This window comes from Coenobita brevimanus, chromosome 51 (assembly GCF_032717465.1).
Source record: "Coenobita brevimanus isolate Jiangsu-jjx chromosome 51, ASM3271746v2, whole genome shotgun sequence".
In the NCBI taxonomy this organism is placed as follows: domain Eukaryota; kingdom Metazoa; phylum Arthropoda; class Malacostraca; order Decapoda; family Coenobitidae; genus Coenobita; species Coenobita brevimanus.
In genome coordinates this window covers 8,655,331-8,668,004 of record NC_137004.1, presented here as the reverse complement: position 1 = coordinate 8,668,004, position 12,674 = coordinate 8,655,331, and the positions used below count along the sequence as shown (strand labels likewise).

Below are 12,674 nucleotides of genomic sequence, written 5' to 3'. Positions count from 1 at the left end.
CACACACACACACACACACACACACACAGACGAATGAACTATACTTATATACTTACATACATGCATTCATTCATTCATTCATCCTTTTTTCAATCATTCATTTACTTGTTTTGGGCGGGGGGGAGAGGAACTTACCTATTCGTTTATTTCTTTTGTTGATCTGTTATCGTTATCTGCCTGTTTCGTTTACTTCCTGACCGATTCAGTCACGCCCTCATTCCCGCTGCGGATTAGGAGATTGTTTGTTTGTTTGTTAAAGATTTCCCCTTCTATTAAATGGAAGGGGCCGGGCCATATGTTAGCCCAGTCAGTGGATTTAGGCACAGATCAGTAAGGGGTAGATACTGCCGGAGCAGTCTCTTGACTGGTAAAAATATATATATGCACATATACACGTATATGTGCATATTCACACACACATGGACACACACAGACACACACTCATACACACATGTATACTTGCATATCGATGGACATGCATGTTAGGTGGGAGGGGGGGCAGAGCGTACCACCTCAGTCAATATTGGGAGAGGGACCGTGGCTACAACATAGGCTGCAGCGTTTCGTAGACAGTTAATGGATCTGGCTGCATCATGGGTTCTGGGAATATCTGGGTTCGGAAGAGGTCTTTTCCTGATGCGTGAGGTGGCTGGGCATTTGAGGAGGTAGTGCAGGAGGGGGTAGAGTGTAGCCGCTTGACAGTGCTGACATTCAGATTCTGGTGCTTCGTCACCGTCGATGATTTCGCTGCAGCATTTATATCCCAGGCGAAGGCGGCGCAGACGAGTGAGCATGTTAAGGTTGGAGCTAGTGATAGGTGGTAGTGGCTTGTAGCGTGTGGCAAGTGCATACCATCTAGCAGAGGGGGAGCGTAGTTCGACATATAGGCGGTGGTCATCTTTATTTAATCTGGCTGCCCTTTCTCTAATGCCTTGCTTGACTTGGCTTAGGCTTGTCATGATAACAAAATCGATGTTCGGTCTTTCTAGGGCGTGTTTTGCTGTAAGGTCTGCCTTCTCGTTACCCACGATGCCTACATGACTTGGGATCCAATTTATAATAATCGATCCTCCAGCATTGCAGAGACCTTGTGAGGTGGTGAGAATGTCATGGATTAAGTGAATGTTGTCTTTGTGAGTGTGTTGGCGAAGAGTATGAATAGCCGAAGCAGAGTCCGTGTGTATGATAGTGGGAGTAGTGGGGTTGTGCTCTAGGGCATCAGAGAGGGCAGCTAATATGGCTGCCAGCTCGGCCTGGAGGGTGGAGGCACCATCTGTGACACGGAAGCCAAAAGATCTGTCCCCACACACAAAAGCTCCTCCAGCTTTGGTTGGTGTGACAGAACCATCGGTGTAGTATGTATTGGACCGTGGGATTGTGTGGGTGGCAATTTGTCTGAGGCCCTCTTGACGCAGCAATTGGGTGGGCGTTTGTTTTTTGGGTAGTGTGTGCGTGAGAATGAGCGTGAATGGGGGTGGACTCCAAGGAGGCTGGGGGATGAAGTTGGTGGCAGGTGTGTTATTGGCTTGTGTTATAAAGTTGTCTAGTTCGTAGGTGTGGATAGCTCGAGCTACATTATGAACCCAGCTATTTGTGAGTAAGTCCTGGTGGAGGCTGGCTGCTGCTGTGAGCCGTGGCAATAGGGGAAGGGGGGAAGAGTTGTGGGCTAGTTTGGCTGCTAGGCCCGCCACCCTTGCTTGTATGCGAAGGTGTAAGGATTCGAGGTGACATTCCATGCGGAGATTGCATAGTCTGGTCCACATGGGTGCACCAGTCATGGTGCGCATGGCACTGTTCTGGATGACTTCCAGTTTAGTCAGTTGTGGCTCGTCAAGGGACGGTAGTACTGGCGCTGCATAGTCCACTATTGCTCTTATGGTCTGGATGTAGAATAGACGGAGGACTTTGTATGAGGCACCCCTTCCCTTTCCTGCCAAGGATCGCAGAGCATTGAGGCGAAGCTTTGTTCTTTCTCGGAGGTGGTTGACCTCAGTCCGGAAAGAAAGTTTGGAGTCGAAGATAATTCCCAGGTACTTGTGTGTGGGAACATAATCGATGGCTGTGTCACCGAGGTGGAGTTTGTCTTTCGGTGGGTTTATGAGGAAGGGAAGAGCCTTGGTTTTATTTGGGTTGATTTTGAGTCCCAGTTCTGTACATTTTAGGTGGAGTCTTGTCAGAGCCCTCTGGGCTTTTGCATGATATGGGCCACCATGGATTACCAGAGTAATATCATCAGCATAACAGAGGAGTCGGGCTCCAGGGCCTAGATCCACCTGTAGGAGGCAGTTGATTAGGGCGTTAAAAAGCGTGGGGCTGAGAATGCTGCCCTGTGGGGTTCCGTTGATGTGGCGGTGTTCTGATGATGTGTGCCCCTGAAATCGTACTGCTGCCCGTCGGCCCTGAAAGAAGCTCTCAAGCCAGCACAGGAGGCGACCTTTGCCAGGATAGCCTTCGGGCATGCCAGCTCGAAGGCCTTTTCGAGGTCTATAAAAATGGCCAGGCCTCTTCCTCCACGCAACTCCGAGAGGAAGGAGCTCAGGCACTCAGCCGTTCCCCTGCCTCTGGTATATGCAAAGATGTGACTGTGGGGTGATGGCAGAATCCAGTTGAGGCGCTGGAGCACCATCCTCTCAACAGTTTTGCTCAAGCAGCTGAGGAGGGAGATGGGTCTAAAGGCTGTGGGATCAGGTGGTTTGGGGATGGGGTGAATGGTGGCAGTCTTCCATTGCTCAGGGACTTTGCCCATAGACCAGGAGTGATTCAATAGGTCTAGGAAGGCGGATCTTGCTGTAGGCCCAGCGTGTGTGAGCATGGAGTAGGTGATACCATCTGGGCCTGGGGCAGTGTCAGTGCTTGTTTTCAAGGCTTGATCAAGCTCATGCATCGTGAATAGATGATCAGAGTCAGCTGGGGTGGCCTTGCACATGTTTATAAGATCCGTCCTGGTCTGGTTTAGGGTTTCTTGCTTATGTCTGGTGTCGTCTGGAAGCTGTGTGGGGGAGGTCCTCTGGGCAAATGTAGCTGCCAGTCTTTCAGCCTCTCCCCTGTGGGTCGGGGTGAGAGGGGGGACGAGGTGGCAACGGATTGGAAACAGCTCTCAATTTTTTCCAAATGCTTCCCAGTCTTGAATGAGCACCAAGGGACTGGCACCACTCCAGCCATTTTTGCTCCTTTATGTCTGTTTTCTCTGCTGTAGAATGCCTGACGACGGCCTGGAGGTAGGCTAGGCTATTAGTTGTCGGGTTGGCTCTATGGTTCTTCTTGGCTCTGTTAAGGCGTCTGTTTAGTTCCTTCACCCTGTCACAGTAGAACCAATGGTCTGTATGGTAAGCCTTTGGGGGAGCAGTTTTGGGATAGAGGAGCCTGCTGCTGCACTAAAGGCATCTGTGAGGAGGGCAGCATGTTCCTCTAGATTTACTGTAGCGTTAAATGCTGCTGTCTCTTCCAGTGTGGTAGTGAATTTAGGCCAGTCTGCCCTCTTAGTATTCCATCGTGGTGGCGGCCCAGTAGGCGTGGGGGAGTGGGGCAACACTGATGGTGGTTAGTATGGCATGGTGGTCAGACGTAAGGGTGGGATGGAGCCTCCAGGTAGTGAGGGGGGCTAGGCTGGAAGACACAAAAGAGAGGTCTAGCCTGCCTCCACGGACGTGTGTTGGGGTGGCTGGGTCGTTAGAAGTATGAGCTCTGGCACCTCCTCTAGTAGTGCAGAGACATGGCATCCAGCTGCATTCGTGGGGATCTAGAGCCTAAGCTGGGATGATGGGCATTAAGATCGCCACCAATGAAGAGCTGGTTAGCAGTGGAGAGAGTGGCAACCTCCCCAAGGTTAATGTCTGCTGTAGGGTGACGGTAAATATTATATATTTGTAGGTGACCATCTGCCAGGGTTATGTCAACTCCTTGTACCTCAACACCTTCGCCACAGTCTGGTGGCGGATCAATAGCTGTGGCAGGTATATGGCTCCGAACAGAGTATGGCACAGCCTCTGGGGCCGCCTGGAGTGCTGGGGAGGCGGAAGGTGGTGAAGCCTCGCACTCGGAGCTGCCTGTTTGGGTGGAGGAGTGTTTCTTGGAGGAGGAGGATGTCTAAATGGTCTCTATGGGCTGCCTCTTCTAGTAGGAGGCGTTTGGGAGTAATCCCATAGACGTTCCACTGTAAAATGTGGAGTGCTTGTGTGTGTGTGGGTTGTCTGTGAGGGAATGTGTGTGTTAGTCGTCCATGTCTGTGTGCGTTGGGATGGGGGATCGTGATCTCCTGTGTGTGTTGGTGTCTGTGTGTGGTGGTGCTGGGGACAGCTGGTGTGCTTTGTCTTGCTGTTTGTCTGTGGTGTTGGCATGGCAGCGTGATTGTGGGAGAGGTGTTTGTGAGCGTCCTTGAGATTTCTTGCGTGAACGTGAGCGGCTCTGACGTTCCTCTTTTCCCTTCTGTTTGCTGTGTTGTGTGTGAATAGGAGCTGTGGTAGGGGTTGTGGGTGGCGGTGGCATCTCTGTTTGTGTTGGCTGTGGGCTGTGTGCAAACCGGTCCAGGGATTTGTGTACGAACGAGTGAATTCCCTCTGGGCTGGGGATAGGCATGCCTAGCTCCTTTCCCATCCATGTGGTGATATGGTCGGCTATTTGCTGAGCAAAGCAGGCCAGTTGGTCCCTGTTCAGAATGACATATCCTGGAGGTAGTATGGGAGCTGGTGGAGGAGTTTGCGTGGCGGCATCTGGCACTGTTTGAGTCGAGATGGTGTGGACTGTCGGACGTGTTGGTGGAGGCGGTTGTGCTGTGGTGTGTGATGTGGCAGTGGGAGTGGGTCTGGATGGAGGTGGGGGAACTGCTGGAGGTGTCTGTTTGCTTGGAGGTAGAGGGGGGAACTCTTCTGGGGCCGGTGGTTGCCGTATTGTGGACTGTGGTGTGCGTTGTTGTCCCCATGTGAAGGTCCCTGGTGGTGCTGGTGTCACTGTGGTCCTTGCCTGGAGCCAACGGTGCTCTCTCACTATGCCCTTCTGCACTAGGTCTTTGCGAGCTGGGCATAGTTTGTTCCAGGCATGGTGAGGGAGCTGGCAGTTGGGGCATTTCGGCTGGACCGGCTGCTTGGCCTTTAACTTGGAGATGCACTCCTCCGTGGCATGACGACCGCTGCACACAGCGCATGTTGGGGGGCGAGTGCAACGTGACTGGTGGTGCCCGTAGCGCTGGCAATTGAAGCACCTGAGAGGTTCCGGGGTGTATGGGCGGATAGTGTAGGTGCCCCACGACTGTAGGTCGAGTGCTGTTGGGATGGGGCCTCTGAGGGTGACTAGCACCTGCCTGGTGGGGGCTCCCCCTACCTCGCATCTCGTGGCTTCCTCCACTTGGATATTGTTTTTTATGGCTTGCAGGGGAAAATTTGTAGGGTAATTTTGGAGGATCACTTTTCTGGTGGACAGGTTAGGGTCAAGTTTTTTTCAGGCAGATAGGTTTGCCTGCCACAGAGGTGAGAGAGTCTAGGACGTGAAAGGTGTCTTTATCGAGAGGAACCAGGATCGTGTTTTGGTTCCGTGTTGCCTCTAATTTAAACTTGAGATGAGGCATCTCTGTCTCCAAGGCGATCACAGTGTCATAAGGGGTGGGGAAGGCATCATTATTGGTGATAAGGAATGCAGGAGGCTTGGAGGGGGAAGAGGGTGTACTGGTAGTGTTAGGTGGCTGAGGAAGGTGCTGGGAAGAGGAACGTGTGTTTGTGAGTGTGGTGTGGCGGTCTGTATTGCAGGAGGATGTGGCTGGCTCATCAGCAAGGTTGGTAAGTCTTTTGCGATTTTTCTTTTCTGTACCAGTGTAAAGCCGTCATCTTCAGTCATCGTGGTGGCAGGGGCCTGGGTAGCATCTGTCTTGGAGGTCAAGGTGTCAGGAGGAGGTAGCTGGGCGTTCTTGCTGGAGAGGTCTGAATCAGTGGGAGAGACATCTTCGGTATCCATGTTCAGGAAGAGATCATCAGCACCATATTCTGGCCCTGTTAGTCGTGGCCTTTTGCATTGAGACTTAGGCTTGGTGCCTGTAGGTGATGGAGGTGAACACAAGTCACCACTCTGGTCAGGATCAAGTGCAGGATCCGGTGCGCTCATGGTAAAAAAAAAAAAAAAAAAAATGGGCTCTATATATATATGTATCTGTAAGATATATATATATATGTACTGGAGTATTTATTTATTTAAATGTTATTCCATTCCTCTTCCTAGCATACACACATGTACATACTCATACACACATGTATACTTAAAATATACACGAATATATGTGCATGAACCAATGTATATACCTTAAAAGAGCAACGAAAGAAACAAGAAAATAAATAAATTATCAGCTGCTAATCCGGCGGTTCCCTACAGTGCCGGGGGCCTAAACTCCCCGCCCTCTAAAGGGCGCCGTGAGAGTACCCCAACACTGCCCCGTGAGGGACTTACCTAACCCTAGCCCTAACAGAAAGCCTACCCTTGCCGCCTCCTATAACCAGGCCTCTAAGGCCCCCCTTCATGGAAATACCCTACGGTATCCCTTCAGGGTTCGGCGTCGTACTACGGCAGGGACTCTAAGTGGCAGCCGGACAAACAGCTGATACACACACACACACACACACACACAAAAAGCACAAGAGCACACGAGACTTTGTGAAAGCACCGGATCTCGTAAACGAGAAAAAACAGACTGTGAAAGTCTAAGGAGAAATCAAGCCACAGTTCAGGATCTGGGGAAGAGATGTTCTCACTATGAGAGCTAGGCCAGAACTGAAGAGCAGGATGGTGGAAGGATTAGGAGATGCTCTGTACCCGTCATGAAGGTTTGACAGTGGCCACGAACGCACGGTAAATCCTTCAGTTAATATACTTGGGGGGGGGGAAGAAAAAAAAGTGAACCTGAACCCATCGATTTTTAACTGTAGTTGTGCGTGTGTATGTATGTATGTATGTATGTATGTTTATACTGTACGTATGTGTATGTGTGTGTCTTTGTGAGCATGTATGTCTGTGTGTACGGACGTATGAGGGCTTGTGTGTATGTGAGCATGACTTACGTACATGTGTAGGTCACTGCGTACATAGTATAAATGTATTTGTGCACATGTGTTGTTGTATGTACCTACATATAGGCTGACATGAATAGGCATGATACGATGTCATTCATGCCTGTATTTACTGTATGCCTGTTGAGTGTGTTGGTTGGTACAGGCGGCCTAAGAAGTGCCGGCGGAGTATCCAGAAGTTTTCGGTCAGCGAGTGTCCCTACTCTTCCTAATATCTGTACGAGGTGAAACCTAATACGTAAAATTGTTACAAGAAACAATAAATCCATGACCAATTATCTGTATATTTCAAAAGTATTGTAGGAAGCAGTTGGTTCGTTACGATAATAGGTATTCCTAAACGGAACTAAGTGATATTTCACAACTGTCGCTCAGGAAGAGTCGGGAATAAATATGTTGTGGAGTTCAAATCTAGCATGGTAACAGACAGTGACGTTTGGGTAGCGTAAGAATGAACCAAAGGGAGCTTCAATAAACATTGGATATGAATAAATATTATTTAGAAAATAATTTCCGTACAATACTAGGGAATAATTTAAAGTCATTTATTTCCGTTTCCAATGTCTCGGTGGACGACGACAGAAAGCGGGAAGGAGGCGTAAGCCGGTAAGCTATTTTAAATGTTTCGGTCAACACGCACGAAAGGAGATAAGATTCACTCAAGGACATGCAGTTATTACACTGCCTTTGGCCAGTTTCCCCCGAAGAAAAATCTCAGGATTATTTCATATAAGACAGAGGGCTATCGGTGGATAAAAAAAAAAAAATCGAAATCTGCCTAGATTAGAATCGGAGCTCCTTGGAGAATGCTACCTTCTGTCAGTTTCTGATATCCTCAGTGCATAATCGATTCGCAAGAGTAATAAAATGCAGAGGTTCATAAAGAAATCATTGAGTTCAAAACTTCCGAATAAGCATTTTCTGTTCAGGAAAAAAAAAAAAAAAAAAAAAAAAAAAAGGACTGGGAGTTTTAGGCGTACTGGCCACCGCGCGCGAAGTTATTACATTTCACATTCATTCAGATCGGGAAAGATAACTAAGTGTTACCATCTAATATATCACTGCCTCCTGTTATTCATTTTACATCATTATTTGCACGATATAATATATACGTTATTTGGCATGACGTGATGAAGGCATTGAATGTTTACCTTATATTCACTGTTTTCCTAGAACGTATGGCAGTGGAGAGTGACCGAAGCAATCTGAAACTGTGCCGTCACTTCTTGGGGCGACGGTACGTTGTTGTTGGTTGTTCATATGAATAAGAAGGCCCGCACGGCCCTATTTACTCTCTTGTTTTGACTCTATTGTTTTAACCCCCAACCCTAGTTCAAAACATTTCGATTGTGCCTACGTGCCCATCCCAAACCACCGTTGCCGAAAAGAAAGAAAGAGAGAGAGAGAGAGAGAGAGAGAGAGAGAAAGCTGATAAACCAGAGTTCCTGAGAGGAAAATTGGTAAGTCTGTCTTTCCCCTTTTTATCGAAAATCTTGTGGTGCACCCAAGGATTTATGCCTATCATCCAGGCAGGAGTGCCACCCACTGCCTTGCATCATTCCTTGGGGAGCTGAGGGGCGGACGGGGGATGGCCATCTTCCTCGACCTCGAGAAGGCCTTCGAACTGGCAAACCCCACTGTTATCTTGGCGGCTCTTGTGGCCAGGGGAGTAGGGGGCAGGCTCATATCCTGGGTCCGGGACTTTTTCAGTGACCGCACTGCGGGGGTCCTCTTTCAGGGGCACCTCTCCCCTTTTCATCCTCATCCTAATGGCACCCCCCAGGGAAGCGTTTTGAGCCCTCTCCTCTTTAACGTCCTGATGGAGGAGCTCCTAACTGTGGAATATGGGCCTGGCATAAGTCTTGTCTGCTATGCTGACGATCTGGCCCTCGTCTTCACGAGGAGAGACTGCTACACACAGGCGGACTTGGCCCTTTCTTGGCTGCATGCCAAGTGCACCGAGCTAGGCCTAAAGATCAATTTCGCCAAGACGAAGTGTCTGCCTTTTGGCCTCCGCCCCCCCGACTTTCCACTGCTGCTTGGAGGTCATCAGCTCTCCCTGGTCACCGTCCACCAGTATCTGGGGGTCTGGCTAGATGGGGGTCTCACCTTTGCGTGTCACGTTCAGTATCTGAGGGAACGTGCTTCCACCCGAATGGCTGCTCTTAGATATCTCTCCAGGCGGACTTTGGGGGCATCATTTTCTGTCCTCCGGACTTTTTATATTCACGCCATCCGATCTCTGTTGGACTACAGCGCCATCTGTCTGACTGGCCTCACTTCACCAGTGTCTCGATCTCTGGAGGTCATCCAGAACGATGCCCTCCGTGTCATGCTGGGTGCTCCACGTTGGACCCGGGTTGTCAATCTGCGAATGGAGGGTGGCTTGCCATCTCTGGCACGTCGTATTGAGCTACGAGTGGTGCTCATCACTCTACAGCTGGTGCAGTGCCGGCCCCACCTGCCTGTCTCGGCACTCTTAAAAAGGCTTATGTGTCGACCACCAGCACAGGCCCCTCAGCATGACTGGGCCCGCAATACAGCTGCCATTGTTCGTGGGTTGGGAGCTGCAGAGAGCCTCTGTCAGGATCCTGACTCCCCTTTTCCAGGATATGCGGAACCACCACCATGGGATCCCCCGCTTTTTCACTTTTTTGGTCCCTTGGAGGCTAAACCTCGTTCATCCTTTCCTGCACTCCTCCGTCAGGAGGGTCTAAGCCGAGTAGCGACTCTAGCCTTACCGGACTCGGCCGTCTACTTCACTGATGGCTCAGTTTCATCTGATGGCTCTGCTGGCGCGGCCTTTGTTTCTGGCCAACTGGTAGAGTCTTGGCGACTCTCCCAGGGTGTCTCAGCTTTCCAAGCAGAGCTTGCTGCCATCTTGGGTGCCTTGCGACACACCCATCACCATCATCGCCACCGAGTCATTATTCATACTGACTCTCTTTCCTCCCTGCACAGACTCCGCTCCTTTTCCCTTCGGGACAATATCTTTCTTCTCACGGCCATCTATACATTTGCATCCCTTCTTGTCCGCAGGGGTGCTAATATCATCCTCCACTGGCTCCCTGGACATGTTGGCATCCGCGGCAATGAGCTTGCAGATGATGCAGCACATGCAGCTTGCTGTCTCCCTGATATAACATTTCCACTGCGCCCCGGCCCATCGCACCTCATCCACACTCTAAATGCTACAATCGGCAGGCAATCCATTGAGGATCATCGGCTTTGGGTAACGAAGGGCTCTCGCTCAGCTACCTGGTATGCCACAGCCACGTCCTATTCCCTGCTGTCACCTCCTCCGAGTACACCTAATTATCTTCTAGTGCGGCTCAGGCGCTTGCGTCTGGGGTTCCCTGGTTACAGGCAGATTATGGGCACAGAGCCAGAACCGTGTGCCCACTGTCTAGCTAGTTCTATGGAGCCGCTTATTCACTATCTGCTTCACTGCCCTGCCACTACCATGCTTAGGCCTCAACCTGACACAGCACTGGCACGGTCTGGAGATGACTCTATGGATGCTGCTGGCATTGTCGCCCGTGCTCCCCTCCATATTCTACTCCAAACGGTCAGGGACTACCCTCCCCCTCGATAATTCAAGGTTAGCGCCTCATGCGCAACTCTGACGGGCTCTCTTGTTTGCCCGTGTCCCCACCATTTTTGGTGGGGCAAATATCCAAACAGCAACAACAACGGTGGGTGATGCATTAGTCTTCTCCTGAAGGTCCTACTACTCCAGCAGGAGCAGCATGTCCGGACGTGGCAAGGGAGGCAAGGTGAAGGGAAAGTCCAAGTCCCGATCTAGCAGGGCTGGGCTCCAGTTCCCCGTCGGCAGGATCCACCGTCTCCTTCGTAAAGGCAATTACGCCGAGCGTGTGGGTGCTGGTGCTCCCGTCTACTTGGCTGCAGTCATGGAGTACCTAGCAGCTGAAGTGCTTGAGCTGGCTGGCAACGCAGCCCGTGACAACAAGAAGACTCGTATCATTCCCCGTCACCTGCAGTTGGCTATCCATAATGATGAGGAGCTCAACAAGCTCCTCTCTGGCGTCACCATCGCCCAGGGAGGTGTCCTGCCTAACATCCAGGCTGTGCTGCTCCCCAAGAAGACGGAGAAGAAGTAAATGCTTCCAAGAAATCCTTCTTCTTCTTCACCTCCATCGGCTCCTTTAGGAGCCACATTCGTTTCTTGAGAGAGAATAGACTTTGGCATTGCCCAACATCATCATCATCATCATCATCTTTGTGTATGGATGAATGTGTTGGTATATTGTATGTTTGTGTCTGTGTGTATGTGCCTATAACGTGGTATGTGTTGAATGCTGGCATGTGTCTGTGGCTATATTTACGTTCGGTTGCATGTAAGAAGCTACTGACATCAGTGAAGGTGGATTAATAATAATAATAATAATAATAATATTATTATTCCCACTACTACATAGAGTCTTGTCTCGTTCCCAACTGCACCTGCATAATACTGTCCTGTATAATTATGCCTCCTAACTGCCTGGCCGGGTGGATGAATGAAAACATAGGTGATGATGATGATGATGATGATGATGGCTGTTCTCCCACCATCGAAGGAATGGACAAAGTCGTTCAGTGGCAGAGGAAATGGTGATACAACAGTATATATATATATATATATATATATATATATATATATATATATATATATATATATATTAGCCGTGTGGTGACGACCATGGATGGTGGATTTAACACCCCCAAATAAGAGCAATAATGAAGAAAATACTCTTCATTCATTTCTCTCGTCATTATGAGTAGTATTGCAACAACTAGTTACTACACAATCAAAAACCACCACCACCACCATCTATTCATCCATTCATTCATTCATCATCATCATCATATCATCATCATCAAGATTAATAATAATATCATCATCATCATCAGCAGCAGCAGCAGCAGCACCACCACCACCACCACCACCACCCATCGAACTGCGAGCTCCGGTGAAGGCCTGCTTATCGAAACTGTTGGGAGGCGAGTGTCAGCCACCTTGTTTGTTTGATATTTGTCCCAGTTTCCTAGGACACGGGCAAAACAGAGAGCCCGTCAGAGGTGCGCACTACTTGCGCGAACTTGCTTTAGCGAGGTGGAGGATAATCCTTTACTTTAGTAATTAATATATTTAATGGAGCACGGGCAACAACGGCTGCAGCATGCATAAAGACGTCACCAGATCGGGCAAGGGCCGAGTCTAGCTCAGACCTGAGCATGGTGGTGGCTGGGCAGTCCAGAAGATAATGAAGAAGGGGCTCCTCACAGCTGGACAAGCAATGGGCACATGGGTCTGGCTCCATACCCACAATTTGCTTGTAGCAGAGAAACCCAAGACGCAATCTTCGAAGCCGGACTACAATATAATTAGGTAGACCTGGGGGGGGCAGCAGGAGGGAATAGGACGTGGCAGTAGCATACCATTTTGCAGAGCAAGAGCCCTCCGTGACCCAGAGCTGATGGTCCTCTAGGGATAGTCTTCCTATGGTGGCAGTGAGAGTGTGGATGAGGTGCGAGGGACTAGGGCGTAGTGGGAATGTGATGTCTGGAAGATCACAAGCTGAGCGCGCAGCGTGATCAGCACGCTCGTTGCCACTGATTCCCACA

At 49.8% G+C, this 12,674-nt stretch overlaps 1 protein-coding gene across 1 annotated transcript; it reads right to left on the bottom strand.

Annotated features, from left to right (window-relative positions):
* Nucleotides 1–482: 482 nt before the first annotated feature.
* Nucleotides 483–2,926, bottom strand: LOC145400145 (uncharacterized). Its single transcript, XM_080272657.1, has 2 exons — nucleotides 2,435–2,926; nucleotides 483–2,273 (listed from the first exon to the last, which is right to left on the bottom strand). Exons 1-2 carry the CDS (start codon nucleotides 2,924–2,926, stop codon nucleotides 483–485), a joined length of 2,283 nt encoding a protein of 760 aa, XP_080128783.1.
* Nucleotides 2,927–12,674: the final 9,748 nt, after the last annotated feature.

Bases quoted from the DNA above. Each gene is read 5' to 3' on its own strand.
- LOC145400145 (XM_080272657.1), bottom strand. From the start codon at position 2,926: ATGTGCAAGGCCACCCCAGCTGACTCTGATCATCTATTCACGATGCAT. The intron at 2,274-2,434 runs GTCGCCTCCTGT...TGCCTCCTACAG, and splicing joins CGAAGGCTATCCTGGCAAAG to GTGGATCTAGGCCCTGGAGC.